Below are 13,976 nucleotides of genomic sequence, written 5' to 3' on the forward strand. Positions count from 1 at the left end.
AATCAATATTAAACTCACCCTACCATATATTCATCTCAGTATTTCAGACACCTGAAGGCAAACTATATAGCAGAAAAACTGAATGTTAAGTTCAACAGTCAGTGCCTGGCCTGGAAATCAGTGTACAGCACCACTCCCATCTTTGCTTTATCCCCAAGCTTATGGCTGATTCAATTAACTGGGAATGAGAGATTTCATATGCCCAAGATTCTTTTTAAATTAAATTTTTATTGTTGGTATTTAACTAGATCAAAAGAGTATTACATAGTTTAAGGAACAAGGATGTATTAGTGCTACTTATTTTACTTCATGCTTAATACACAAAGAATTCCCAAATGTTTTTTAAAGTTAAACAATACAAGATAGAATATGGAACACATTATAGGCCAACCATAGAGGTTAAACATAATAACAGTGGTTTCTCAAATACTTCATCTTTACCATTTTTGTGTTCAGACACTCTAGAGATAGTTTACTGACAGGATTTAATGTAAAAAGGACAACAAACACTAAATTAAAAAGGGTGCAGACTTTTAAAATATTAACCCTATCACATTCCCATTCTATTTCTTTTTTCTCCCAAGTGCCTCTGGCATCATACATTCTTTCTTTTCTCTTCCAGATACTGCTAAACAAAGGAGTGCCTATCCTGTTCCCACTGAGTCCCTAACCCCTTCTAAACAGCATTAACCCCAATTTTACTAAGTTCCTTTATCTCAGCGGGCCTCACAAACTGAAGACTTGTGTACCAAAAGAGTAGGGCTTTACCATACATACTTATTACATATTAAATGATTTAGCAATGAAAATATGTAGCCCCAAATAATATCAACACCATCAAGTGAATCCCATCCAAAGGAACCACTTATAGTACCTTTCAACCGGAAAATAATGAAACTTCTTCATGGCCACAGGCATACAGAAAACTAAAATGTATCTTCAGTGGGAAAACACCTGGCAGCAAGATCAAAAGCTTTGTAATGTATGCCATTTTTTACTTCTTTACCCAAATATAAGTTTATGATTAATTAGAGAATTATACCTAACCAGGTGAAAGATTATCAAAAGTAAATGGTTCAGAGAAGAAAGAGATGGTGATCTCTCTTTTTAATACATCCAGTGACTAGAATTTCTTACATTGTATGGATAAAAATAAATCCTATCTGGGATGAACTAAAACACAGTGACAAGGCTAAATCTTTGATGCAAAAATTATTACAATTAAAAATCTACAAAATAAGGGTGATTTTGAATTAAATTCAAGTATCATTAAATGAGTATTATTTCTGCTTAATGAAGAATGACAATCCTTTGTCTTTCTACGTATGCAAATTCCAACAGTGGCATAGCTGTACTAAGGAATGTGTGAGGAAAAGTGGGCATGGGGAAAATCAATCCGAATAGGCAATGTACAAGACAGGGTTAAGGAAGTATTAGCTTTAAGCTAAGTTAGTGAGGTCTTCCAGGTGGAGGAGATGCTATCCATTTTTGCCTAGGGCAGCTAACTTCTTGAAACACATGTTATTGATAAATAACAGAAGAATTCTATCTGATGGCTACACACAATAGAGCTCTGAGTGGCACTCAGTAAACATTACTTGGAAAAATTATCTTCCATAGGAAATTGTACACATTACATTCTGTACAGAAACACTCCACTATAAATGATGATGTACTCATGTATTTCTGAAAAAATAATTAAGGTAAGAACAAGGAGAATTCAGTTGTAAAAAATGTTTAAGACACTTTTAAAAGAGTAAAGGGCCCAAAAGATGACTATAATTTCTTCACATTACAAAATTAAAGATATTAATTCAAACTAGATTTGAATAGGTTTAAGGTGTTGTTTATCTCCACGGCAACTACTTAGAAAATATACAAAAATGAATGAAGATGTGGCTTGGTGATAGAGCACTTACTTGGCATGCATGAGGCCCTGGGTTAGATCCCCAGCAAAAGAAAGAAAATATACACAAAAGAAAATCAAAATGGTACAAGGAAAAAATATCAATTAAACAGTAGGGAATACATAAAATAAGTAACAAAATAGCAGAAGCGCTTTCTTAGTAATTATTTTAAATGTAAATGGATTAAACTTCCCAGTCAAAAAGCAGAGACTGTCAAGACGTTGGGGGGCTTCGAGGAATAGGGGGGCACAGACAAACAAACAAAAAACATGATCCAATTATAGATATTGTCTTCAAGAGAAGAATTTAAGGGCTGAGGCTGTGGCTCAGCAGGTAGCACGCTGTCTGCAATGCATGAGGCACTGGGTTCGATCCTCAGCACCACATATAAATAAATAAATGTAAAAAAAAAAAAAGAAGAATTTAAGGTGAACACATACCAATAGAGTGAAAATTAAAGAATGAAAAAAGATATTCCATGCACATAAAACCAAAAGGAAGCATTGGTATTTATGCTAATTTCAGATATATAGACATTAAGTCAAAGTCTGTTATGAGAAACAAAGAAACTGGGTGTAGCAGTGTGGGTCTGTAGCCCAGGCTACTTAAGGGGCTGAGACAGGAGGATCACGTGAGTCCAGGAGTTCAGGGTCAGCCTGGGCAACACAGCAAGCAAGACCCCATTTTTTAATTTAAAGAAAGAGAGGCAGAAATGAGAAATCATATACTGATAAAAGGTTAAATTTATCAGAATTGCAATAGCTTGGGTTTTGAATGTCCTCCCAAAACCCATGTACTTCAGGCTTGGTCCACAGCTGGTAGTGCCAATGGGACGTGGTAGAACTTTTAGGAGATGAAGCCTAGTGTTGAGTTTGGTTACTGGAGGTGTGCCCTGGAAGGAGATATGGGGACCTCGGCTCCTCCTCCTTTTCTTTTTTTCTTCTCAGCTGCCATGAGGTCAGCATCTTTCCTCCATTGCACATGTTCCTGCTGTGATATATTACCTCACCACAGGTCCAAAGCAATGGGGTCAATTGTCTATGGATAAGAAGCTCCAAAACTGCAAGCCAAAATAAACCTTTCTTATTTTTTAAGTCTACTCAAGTAGCTGTTATAGAACAGAAACACCATTGTCAAACAAGTGAAGCAGTGTTAAAACTTTTTTCATGCTTTCTCCTTTTCTTTCCTTCCTTCCTTTTTTTTTTTTTTTTGTATTGACTGAACCCAAGGCTATGCACATATAAACCACTGAGTTAATACAGCGAAAGACTTTAATACCCTGCTTTCAAAAATGGATAGAATATCTAGACAGATGATAAATAAGAAAATAGATGACTTAACACCATAAACCAAATACATCTCTAGATTATCAAATCAAAACTTAATGAAAGCAAAATACACATTCTGCTCAAGCACATATGGAGCATTCCCTTTGGGGTTTTTGTTTTTGTTTTGGAGTACTGGAGATTGAACTAAGGGGCACTAAACCACTGAGCTACATCCCCAATCGTTTTATTTTTATTTTGTGACAGGGTCTTGCTAAACTGCCAAGGATGTTCTCAAACTTGCAATCCTCCTGCCTTGTTTCCTGAGTTGCTGAGATTATAGGTTTGTGTCACAGAACCCAATGCATATGGAACATTGTTTTGGCAGACTGCACATTTGTTTAAACAAGTGCCAATAAATTTTAAATGTTTGAATCATACAAAGTATCTTCTCTGACCACAGTGGAATAAAACTAGAAAGAGAACTGGAAATTCACAAGTATGTAGAAATTTAACTCTTAACCAATAGGTCAAAAAGTCTCAAGAAAAAAACTTAGATGCAAATAAAAATAAAAACACAATAGAACAAAACTTAGAATGCAGTGAAAGCAGTGCACAGAGGGAAATTTATAGCAGTAAATGCCTATATTAGGAAACAAAGATCTTGAGTTAACAACCAAAATCTATATTTTATAGAATTTTAAAAAAGAAGAGCAAACTGAACTCAAGTTAGAAGAAGAAATAATGAAGACTTTAGTGGAGATAAATAAAATTGAGAACAGAAAAACAGGCAAAATTTATTAAACCAAAAGTTGCTTCTTTGAACAGATCAACAAAATTGACCAACCATTAGCTAGACTGACAAAAAGAATACAAATAATTAGAATCTTAAATGAAAGTAGGATCATTATCACAGACCTTATAGAAATAAAAAGGATTATAAGAGAATACTATGAATAGTTACATGACAACAAACTAGATAACCAGAAAAAAATAGACAAATTCCTAGAATCGATTCTCTCTCTCTCTCTCTCTCTCTCTCTCTCTCTCTCACACACACACACACACACACACACACACACACACACAAACAAACAAAAATACTGTTATTTTATTTCTCCACAGCTTTTTTCCTGCTGGTCCTATATTTTTGTTGATCAATAATTTCTCTCAAAGATTTATACAAACAAGAACTTCAGAAACTATGTGTATTTCTTAAAGTTCTAAATAAAACAAAAAAAGAAGGAAAATAGAATGATTCCTCCAAGGAACTTATAGGTGGGTGGTGTGATAGCTGATATTTTTCCTGGATTCCTTTCAAAATATGGTTAAAATGCCATGGCAATGACCATTTTTGCAAACTCAAAACCTTGTAAGTTCACATGTACCATTCTGTTCAAATCTAGCTATTAACATTCCTTCTTTATCTTATTTTTTTAAAATTCCAGGTTATCTTTTTAATTTTTAAATCCTTAATCGGCCAATATATTTGCCTTCTTCCAAAACTATACTTCAAATACATCAAGGGCTTTCATCTTGTTAACAGCATTTCATTTAGTTCACACCACTAGGGACAAGACAGGCTATTCCTGCATATAGTTTTTATGAAGAAGCCAAGAACAGTAATAAGTGGTACCAGTAACAGCACTCAATGCTATCATGGAAACTTACTCAAAAGAATAGGAATGCTAGCAGAGTCCAGACCACTGAAAAGAACTAAAGTCGCCAATATTTCATCCTAATATATCTTCCTTCTCAATCAAATTCTCAAGGAAGAGAAGCCTCAGGCAGAACAGATGCATATTACAATCTATACTGACATAGAAGTTTTGGACACCATTTCAAATTCCAGTTTTTGTTATGCAAGCATATCTAAATAAAGCCAATTAAGAAGACTTTGAATTTCTACTAATATGAAATACATGGCTCAACTATTCTTTTAAAAATACACTTAGAATATGAATCCATGCCCCAAAACTACCCTTTATTCATGCTACAGAAGAGACAAGAGTTCATACTTCTTTAACAACTCCCTTTACCTTGTAAGTAGTCATTCGATGCTGAGCAATGGTTGTCAGTTTTTCTAGAAGGCCTCGTAATCTCTCCTGTGTTGCATGGGAGATCAAGTTCACAGCATCAGAGTTAAGTTCCGTAATGTCATGCTTTTTACCTGTAGAAGCAGAGAAAATCCATTACATGTTTTAGTAGTGGCTGATAATTGAAATAATTAGCACAGCAGGTATTCTGTTCCCCCTGGAAGTCATACCCATTATGAATAAAGGTTTGGAGATTATGATTTTCCTGGTAAAGTCACAACTTCAAAGATCTTAGACATTACATTAATAAAACCTAGCCTGAAGCCTCAGAAAATATAGACATTGTTTCACTTAGCCTCTAGAATCATTCTCCTTGCAAGGTCATTTATAGGACAAAGTTAATAAGAACACAAATCAAGTCTAGTGTTCAGGGAGGAAAATGGTAACTGCAGAAATTAGTGCCATATTCTGTTAATTTTAGCAATTAAAAAAATAGAAAATTACATTTTGCCCTGTTTGACACTGTTAACAATTTATGGCATTTATTTCAAGGAATTCAGATTGTAAGTGTCTGGTAATGCCTCACCTACAAGACATACCTGTATTCTTTTTGGCCACTACCAATCATGGATATATTTTGCACTAACTCATGTTCTGATAAATTGACCTGGTAATCAATTTACAAGTTGAAATGGGTTCGAAGCTTCATCATTTCACCCACCCTTTTGAATAACTTTTCTCTTCTTAAATAACCTTTTTTTCTTCCTTCACTAAATTGGAAAAAAGTTCCAGGAAAACAATTTGGACCACATACTCAAAGGTAGAAGCTCATTTACATGTTAACCTTATCAGTATTTAAATAGTATTTCTTGCTGGGTGAAATGGCATATGCCTATAATTCAAGTAACTTGGGAAGCTGAGGCTAAGGCAAGAGGATCTCAAGTTTGAGACCAGCCCAGGCAAGTTCAAGGTGACCCTCAGCAACACTGTGAGACCATGTCCCAAAATAAAAAATAAAAAGAGCCAGAGATATGACTCAAGCTCTGTAGAAAAGAGTTTCTGACTTCAATTCCCAGTACTTAAAACACACACACACACAGTAATATTGTTAGGCACAGTGAAACTATCCTTATCAACAGAGATCTAAATCTAAAGTATAGGCAATTAAGTAGTCAAATTTAAATGAGCTTTTAAAAATGCTTCTATGATTGTTCTTAACATGTACATATATATGCATAGCAATTTTTAAAACTTACTGTTTCATTCTACTTGCTAATTTATATGAAACATGTTCATTCTCATCAAAGGGTGAACAATTCTAGCAAAAATATGACTTAATTAATCCAACAATTCTTAAACAAATTCCTTAACATTACTGTATAATAAATATCAAACTTTAATTTAAAATGTTGTCTACAGCAAACCAAATAGAAGGAAGATATAAATTTTTCCAATTTCTCCTAAACCACACCTTTTAAAATGTAATTAATTATTCTGTAGCAAAATAGAATTCATCTCCAATTTCAGATTCATGCAAGGAAAAAAAACACAACGAATCTATTTTATTATAAACCTCTGCATAAATAAATAGTGAGGCCTTCTACAGAAGAAACAGTAAAATTTCAAACCAATCCAGTGACTAAAATTACATTTAAACATAGGGTAAATAAATAAATAACATATTTCAGGCTAACTTGGAAAAAAATAAGCATTAAAAAATATTTACTGTTTAGGTGGGAGATCTTTGAAATAATTTCATATATATTTATAAAATAAAGGTAATTTATCTAACATTAAGAATGTCCAATTCTTAAAATATAAACAAACAATTCCAGGACTTAGAGAAGAATAAATTTTCTAAATTATTTTCATTAGCTGGTAATAAAATACAGTTTATTTAAAGTTACAAAGTTCAACAGATATTGTTTCACTTGGTCTCTAGAATCATTCTCCTTGCAAGGTCATTTAGTAGAAATTTAGTAGAAACTCTCACTTTTAAGTACAATTCTGTTTTTAAACAAATTCAGCATAGTTGATTCAGGAGAACTAGTTAGTGCATGCATGCTTATATGATTCTATTTAATGTTTGTGCAATTTAATTTAGGTAATCAGAGAAATAAAGAACACAGGCATTTAATCTTCTAACATTATCCAAGTAGAAAAACATTTAAAAATTTATTTGGATAAATTTATAAGGGGGGTAGAGAGAAACCTGCAGTTTACTGGAAACTGAACCCAGGACACACTTTACTACTGAGCTACATCCCTAGCTTACCCCTCTCCCCCCTACTTTTAAATTACTTTTTATTTTGAAAGTCTCACTCAAATGCTGAAGGTCTCACTAAGTTGCTGAATCTGGCCTTGAACTTGCAATCCTCCTGACTCAGTCTTCCAAGCTACTGGAATTACAGGCATCCCAGCATAATTTCAGTTTTTAAGGAATGGTTTTTGTTCTGGCATATTTTGTAAAGAAGGAATTTTATTAGAAGTGGAAAACATTCCTAGAAATGCATTAACACCATTCACTCAATGGTTTTATTTTTTATTAAACCTTATCTAATTCAGAATTATTATTTTGCAGTTGACTATCATATTATGACAACTTGTCACTTCATTATTAAGAAATTAAAATAACAATAGCTGTTCCCTTATTCTCCCAAATCAGAGGCTTCCAAATTATGGCCAACAAGCCCAATCTTCTCTCTCTTTGTAGTTACAAAGTATTATGGGAACAGCACTGCAGTGAATTTATGCTCCCCAACACCTCAATTTATGCTGAAACCCTCTTCCAATGTGATAGTATTTAGAGTGGACTTTTGGGGGATAATGAAGTCACAGGCAGAGCCCAAATGAAAGGGATAATGAGAGATAAGACAGTTACCTCTCTTTCTGCCACATGAGAATACAGCAGGAGGATGACAGTCAGAAAACCATCAAGAGGGCCCTCACCAAGACCCTGATCTTGTAAGTACACAGGGTCATCTCCATCCTCCACAACTATGAGGAATAAATGTTTTTTCATTTAAGCCATCAGTGTGTTATATTTTGTTACAGCAGCCCAAGCGAACCAAGAGAATAGTCTTGCCCATTTGTTTACATATTGTCTATGGTTGCTTTTGCCTTAAGACAGCGGAGCTGAGCAGCTGTGACAGAAACCATATGGGCCATAAAGTGGCAAATATTTACCATCTGGCCCTTTTTGGAAAAAAGTTGCTGATCCCTGTCCTAAGTAACCAAAAATACTCTTTCAGTGCTAATTTTTTTTTATCATTACAATCAATCTACTTTAAATTAAATTAGAAATAAAATTTGGACACGGACAGGAATTGATAAACATAAGTATCTACTTCTACTCTACCAATGCTTTAGATAATTATATGGCATTAAGGAATTAAAATACCAATAAATTTCCTATATTATCAAAAGAAGGTATAATGCTTAGGCTTGCTCCAAAATTAAGGAACTGGATCCAAACAGTATTACAAAATACACATGCAAAGAAGAAAATACCAGGAAGGAAGGAAGGGAGGGAGGGAGAGAGGGAGGGAGGGAGGGAAGGAAGGAGAAAGGAGTTTGAAGGAAAGAGAGGTAGGAAAAACACAAACAGCAAACAAACATTTCACAGATTTTATTAATTCCTATCTTTTCAACTACTCGCAAACTCTAGCTGTTCATAATAAAAAAGACAAATCCTTAATTTAAAGTAGAAATGAAAATCGGTCATTTGTAGAGCATAGTGTAGTTCAAATATTCATTAATTGTGAAGTAGACTTAAAGTGTGTAATAGTAATATACTCTGCAGTCCTTAAAAATACCATGGATGAGGGCTGGGGATGTGGCTCAAGTGGTAGCGCACTCGCCTAGCATGTGTGAAGCACTGGGTTCTATTCTCAGCACCACATAAAAATAAAAATAAAGATACTGTGTCTACCTAAAACTAAAAAATAAATATTTAAAAAAATATATCATGGATGTATTAAAAAATCACAATCAACTCTGTATTAAGCCTTCAATATAAAACACAAAGATTCCTACTCAAGTACATTCAAAGTTCATTAGCACCTATCCCCCAAATGTGAAATGGATGAAGAAAAAGAGCTGGTCCCTGACAAGTCCTAGGGTCAAGATACAAAAAATGGCATAACTCAGACACAAAAATAATCTCTCCAACTTGTCTTTTAACAATTCATGTGGAGGAGACTGCAGTCTTACATGGTAATGAGTTTGTGATTTAAGAACAACAAAAAGCTTAGTATCTACATTGGTGTGTTCTCTCCCATATTCTTTCCCACAGTGAAGTCTACTGACAACTACTCCTGGAACTAGAAAAAATTTCAGGGTTGAGACAAGGAAAAAGGGACTTGCTCTCAGTAGCTGTTCCTATATCTAATAAATACAAACCTGTAACATAAGAGTGAATTTGCACACATATATGCCTAAGAGCCAAATAAGGAACAGGATAAAAAAAATAATATACCATATTATACATTCATGTAAAAATGCACATCTATTCCCCATCAATAAACTGGAATAAGGACTGGGATTGTGGCTCAGTGGCAGAGTGCTTGCCTAGTATGTGTGAGGCACTAGGTTCGATTCTCAGCACCATGTATAAATAAATAAAATAAAGGTCCACTGACAACTAAAAAAATATATATATTTAAAAAAAAGAAACAGAATGAAATCTTATCTTCTATTATCTAAATCTTCTATTATCTAAAGTTATATGATTTAGATTATATTAATAATCTATAAAATAAAATACTTCTTTTGATAACATCCCCCAAATCCTGATTAATTCTAAAGCCTTATTTAAAGCCTCAGAGTTCCAGGTGGTCTCTCTTAATATTTTCCCTCAACAGATTTTCCTATCAGACCAAAAATCATAATTGTACTTACCAATGTCCAAAATTCTCTTTTGTAGAGCTCCTATGAAAAGAAATGGCTCGTCTTTACATGATTGAATGAGTGTACCAACCAATTCAGAGTTTGTTGCTAAGATGCAGGCATTTTCTTCATTGAGATTGACCCCTGCCATGGAAGTCACATCATTGATGTCATCTTCATCTCTAATAAGAAAAAAAGTTATATTTTTTGGGTAGAGTGTGTGTGTGTGTGAGAGAGAGAGAGAGAGAGAGAGAGAGAGAGAGAGAGAGAGAGAGAGAATGGGTTACTACAGAAAGCAAGAAAATTACAGATCTTTTCTTATAACTAATGGCATTATTTTACTTAATTCATCCAATCAAAAGAAGACTTAAAGAATAGCTATCTTTCATAATAATAGTTAAAATTAATTGGCATATCTAAAGACTAGTATACATGTAATATAAGAAAAATTAATCAAGAAGGAATGTTGTTTTCTAGAGTTTATCTTTCCCTCTCTGGTAAATAAAATACACCAAGAGTGATATGGAATTATACTAAATAATCCACAAATCCATTGCAATGAAAGACAAAGAAATGAAAACAGACATCTTTGTTTTCATCTAAGATAGTTAAAAGCTCTGCAGATTTCCATAGCCCACTTCATCGTTTCATTGAGGGGCAGCAGAAACCCCTCGGGTCCTGAAAGGTCTGTACCCACATAAGGCTTCATAAGGCTTTTAAAAAGCTGCTTACTCAACTAGTTATTCTGAAATCAAATTTTTAAAACCAGTTTTGTTTTTCTGCTTTAGACTTCTAGGGTTCTCCATCTGTACCAACTGAATATATCAAACCATATCCTCAAACAATTGGCTGCAAGGGCCTATATATAAAATATAAAATTACATAATATACATACATGTACAAAAGGCATAAATATAAAATGCAAAGTATGCCTGGACTCCTTGCTTTGCAACAAAAAAATTAAAGAGCTGTATCTCATAGAAAGGCTGCACAGCTACAGTACTAAGGTAAATAGATATATTTGAGGGTAAACTTTTCTTTTTTTCATCCTGTTTTTGTGTGGTACAGGGAATCAAACCCAGGGAACTTATACAGCTAGACATGCGCTCTACCATTGAGAGTACCCATAAAAAGAAAAAAAATACTAAAATCCTTATTAGTATCCTTTCTACCATATGTAGTAATAGGAAAGTTACTGGCAACTATCAATGGATAACATAATTTAAACAAGTAATATTATATAAAAAGATGCTGTTTCACTTTATTGCGTGGGCCAAATGTTATATCATGTAGGTTCATGTCACCAGATTTAATTATGAACCTCCTTGTGGTAATGCATTTGTGTTCAGAATGAAGGAGAGTGGGTAATTGTCAAACACTCAAGAAATAAAGCCCTGTGATGTTCAATTTCAAAATGCAGCATGTGTAATGGTCAGGGAAAGAGAGATCCCATACACAAACATATATAAAACAGAAGCAAGATAAATGCAAGAGTTTAAGGTAAAGCAAAAAAAGAAGAAGAAGAAGTGTCTCTTGACTGTGAAAAAAATTAATCTCTCAAACCACCAAATGAAATGGGCATTACTAGCCAGGCACAGTGGTGCATGCCTGTAATCCCAAAGACTTGAAGACTGGGGCAGAAAGATAGCAAGTTTGAGACCAATTCAGCAAGGAAGTAAGCAACTTAGTGAGATCCTATCACAAAATAAAAAATAAAAAGGTCTAAGGTTGTGGTTCTGTGGTTAAGAGCCTCTGGGTTCAACCCTGGTACCAAAAGTGTATATGTGGCGCGGGGATGCTTTATAGAGTTATTGTCAGAGATATGGAATGCTCAGAATGGCTCTAGAAATCAATTCCCCAAAACATACATTGGAGAAAAGACAGTCTTACCAAATGATGCTGGGAAAACTGGTTAACCATACTTAGAAAAATAAAACTGGGGGCTGGGGATGTGGCTCAAGCGGTAGCGCGCTCGCCTGACATGCGTGCAGCCCAGGTTTGATCCTCAGCACCACATACAAACAAAGATGTTGTGTCCACTGATAAATAAAAAATAAAAAAAGAAAAAAGAAAAAGAAAACTGGACCTTTATCTTTCACCCTGCACAAAAATCAAAATTAATCAAAGACCTCAGAATTAGACCAGAAACTATGCAACTTCTACAAGAAAATGTAGGATCAATACTCCAACATATAGGCCTGGGCAACAACTTTCTTAATAGGACCTCCAAAGCTCAGGATATAATGCCAAGAGTTAATAAGTGGGATGGCATCAAATTTAAAAGTTCCAAAGGAAACAACTAGGAATGTGAAAAGAGAACCCACAGAATGGGAGAAATTCTTTGCTAGCTACTCTTTTGACAGAGGATTAATCTCTAGAATACATAAAGAACTCAAAAAACTTCACACTAAAAAACCAAATAACCCAATTAATAAATGGCAAATGAATTAAATAGACACTTCTCAAAAGAAGCAATACAAATGGCCAAGAAATAGATTTTTTAAAATGTTCAACATCATTAGCAACTAAACAAATTCAAATCAAAACTACACGGAGCCAGGAGGATTCTCGAGTTCAAAGCCAGCCTCAGCAATTTACTGAAGCATTTACCACCCCAGCAAGACCCTGTCTCTAAATAAAATGTAAAAAAGGGTTGGGGATGTGGCTCAGTGATTGAGCACCCCTCAGTTCAATCTTCAGTACCAAAAAAACTACACTGAGGGTGCTGAGATTGTGGCTCCAGAGGTAGAGCACTCACCTAGCATGTGTGAGGCACTGGGTTCGATCCTCAGCACCACATAAATATAAAGACATTTTGTCCACCTATAACTAAAAAAAAAACAACAACAACAAAAAAAAAAAAACTACACTGAGTTTCATCTCACACCAGTCAGAATGGCAGTCATCAAGAATACAAATAATAATAAATGCTGAAGAGATGTGGAGATAAAGGAACACTTTTATACTGTGGAAATCAGTATGGATATTTCTCAAAAGATTAGACATGAACTACCACATGACCCACTTTTTGGTATTTATCCTAAAGAACTAGTCACCATACTATAGTGATACATGTATACCCATGTTTGTACCAGCACAATTCACAATAGCTAAACTATGGAACCAAACAAGGTGTCCATCAACAGGTGAATGGACAAAGAAAATGTGGGATATATACACAATGGAGTTTTATTCAGTCATAAAGAAAAATGAAATTGTGTTATTTGCAGGAAAATGTTTGGCACTAAAGATCATCATGTTAAGTGAAATAAGCCAAACTCAGAAGGTCAATGGTCCTTACGTTTTCTCTGGTATGAGAAACTAGAGAGGAAAAAGGGGAAAAAAGTGATCTCATGAAAATTAAAGGGAGATCTTCAGTAGAAATGAACCAAGGGATGGGAGGTAAGGAGGGAGGGGAGAAGTGCTGCGGAGTGACAATGCCCAAATTACACTGTTATACAGTGTCCAAGTACTACTACGTAACAACAAATCCCATCATTATGTACAATTACAGAACATGAATAAAAAATATGAAAAAAAGAATCAACTTCCCACTTGTGTAAATCAAGTAGCATGTTCTGATTTAAACATCTAAAGATTTAAATATCTGAAGTGTAATAATAGTAGAAATCATAAACTTAAAGATGGCCCAAAATCTGAGTAAAACATTATTTTAAAAGGCCTGAGAGGAGGGGTAGAGCACTTGCCTAGCAGACATGAAGTTCTGGTTTTGAAGCCCAGCACTATACCATAGAGTGACTACAGAGAACAATAAAGTGTGGTATATTTCAACTGAGCTGAAGGAAGTCAGGTGTAGTGATGCACTCCTGTAATCCCAGTGGCTTGGGAGGCTGAAGAAGGAGGATCATGAGTTCAAAGCC

General features: G+C 34.6%; 1 protein-coding gene across 3 annotated transcripts in view; it reads right to left on the reverse strand.

Moving 5' to 3' along the window:
- The window catches only part of Taf4b (TATA-box binding protein associated factor 4b), a 129,063-nt gene that overhangs the window by 53,792 nt on the left and 61,295 nt on the right, over positions 1-13,976 (reverse strand). For all 3 annotated transcript variants that reach the window (XM_076836938.2, XM_076836936.2, XM_076836937.2), the window contains 2 exons: positions 10,108-10,277; positions 5,212-5,342 (listed from right to left, as the gene is read on the reverse strand). In XM_076836938.2, the coding sequence (XP_076693053.2) occupies positions 5,212-5,342; positions 10,108-10,277 (301 nt within the window). The remainder of the gene's footprint in view (positions 1-5,211; positions 5,343-10,107; positions 10,278-13,976) is intronic.

This window comes from Callospermophilus lateralis, chromosome 17, assembly GCF_048772815.1.
Source record: "Callospermophilus lateralis isolate mCalLat2 chromosome 17, mCalLat2.hap1, whole genome shotgun sequence".
In the NCBI taxonomy this organism is placed as follows: domain Eukaryota; kingdom Metazoa; phylum Chordata; class Mammalia; order Rodentia; family Sciuridae; genus Callospermophilus; species Callospermophilus lateralis.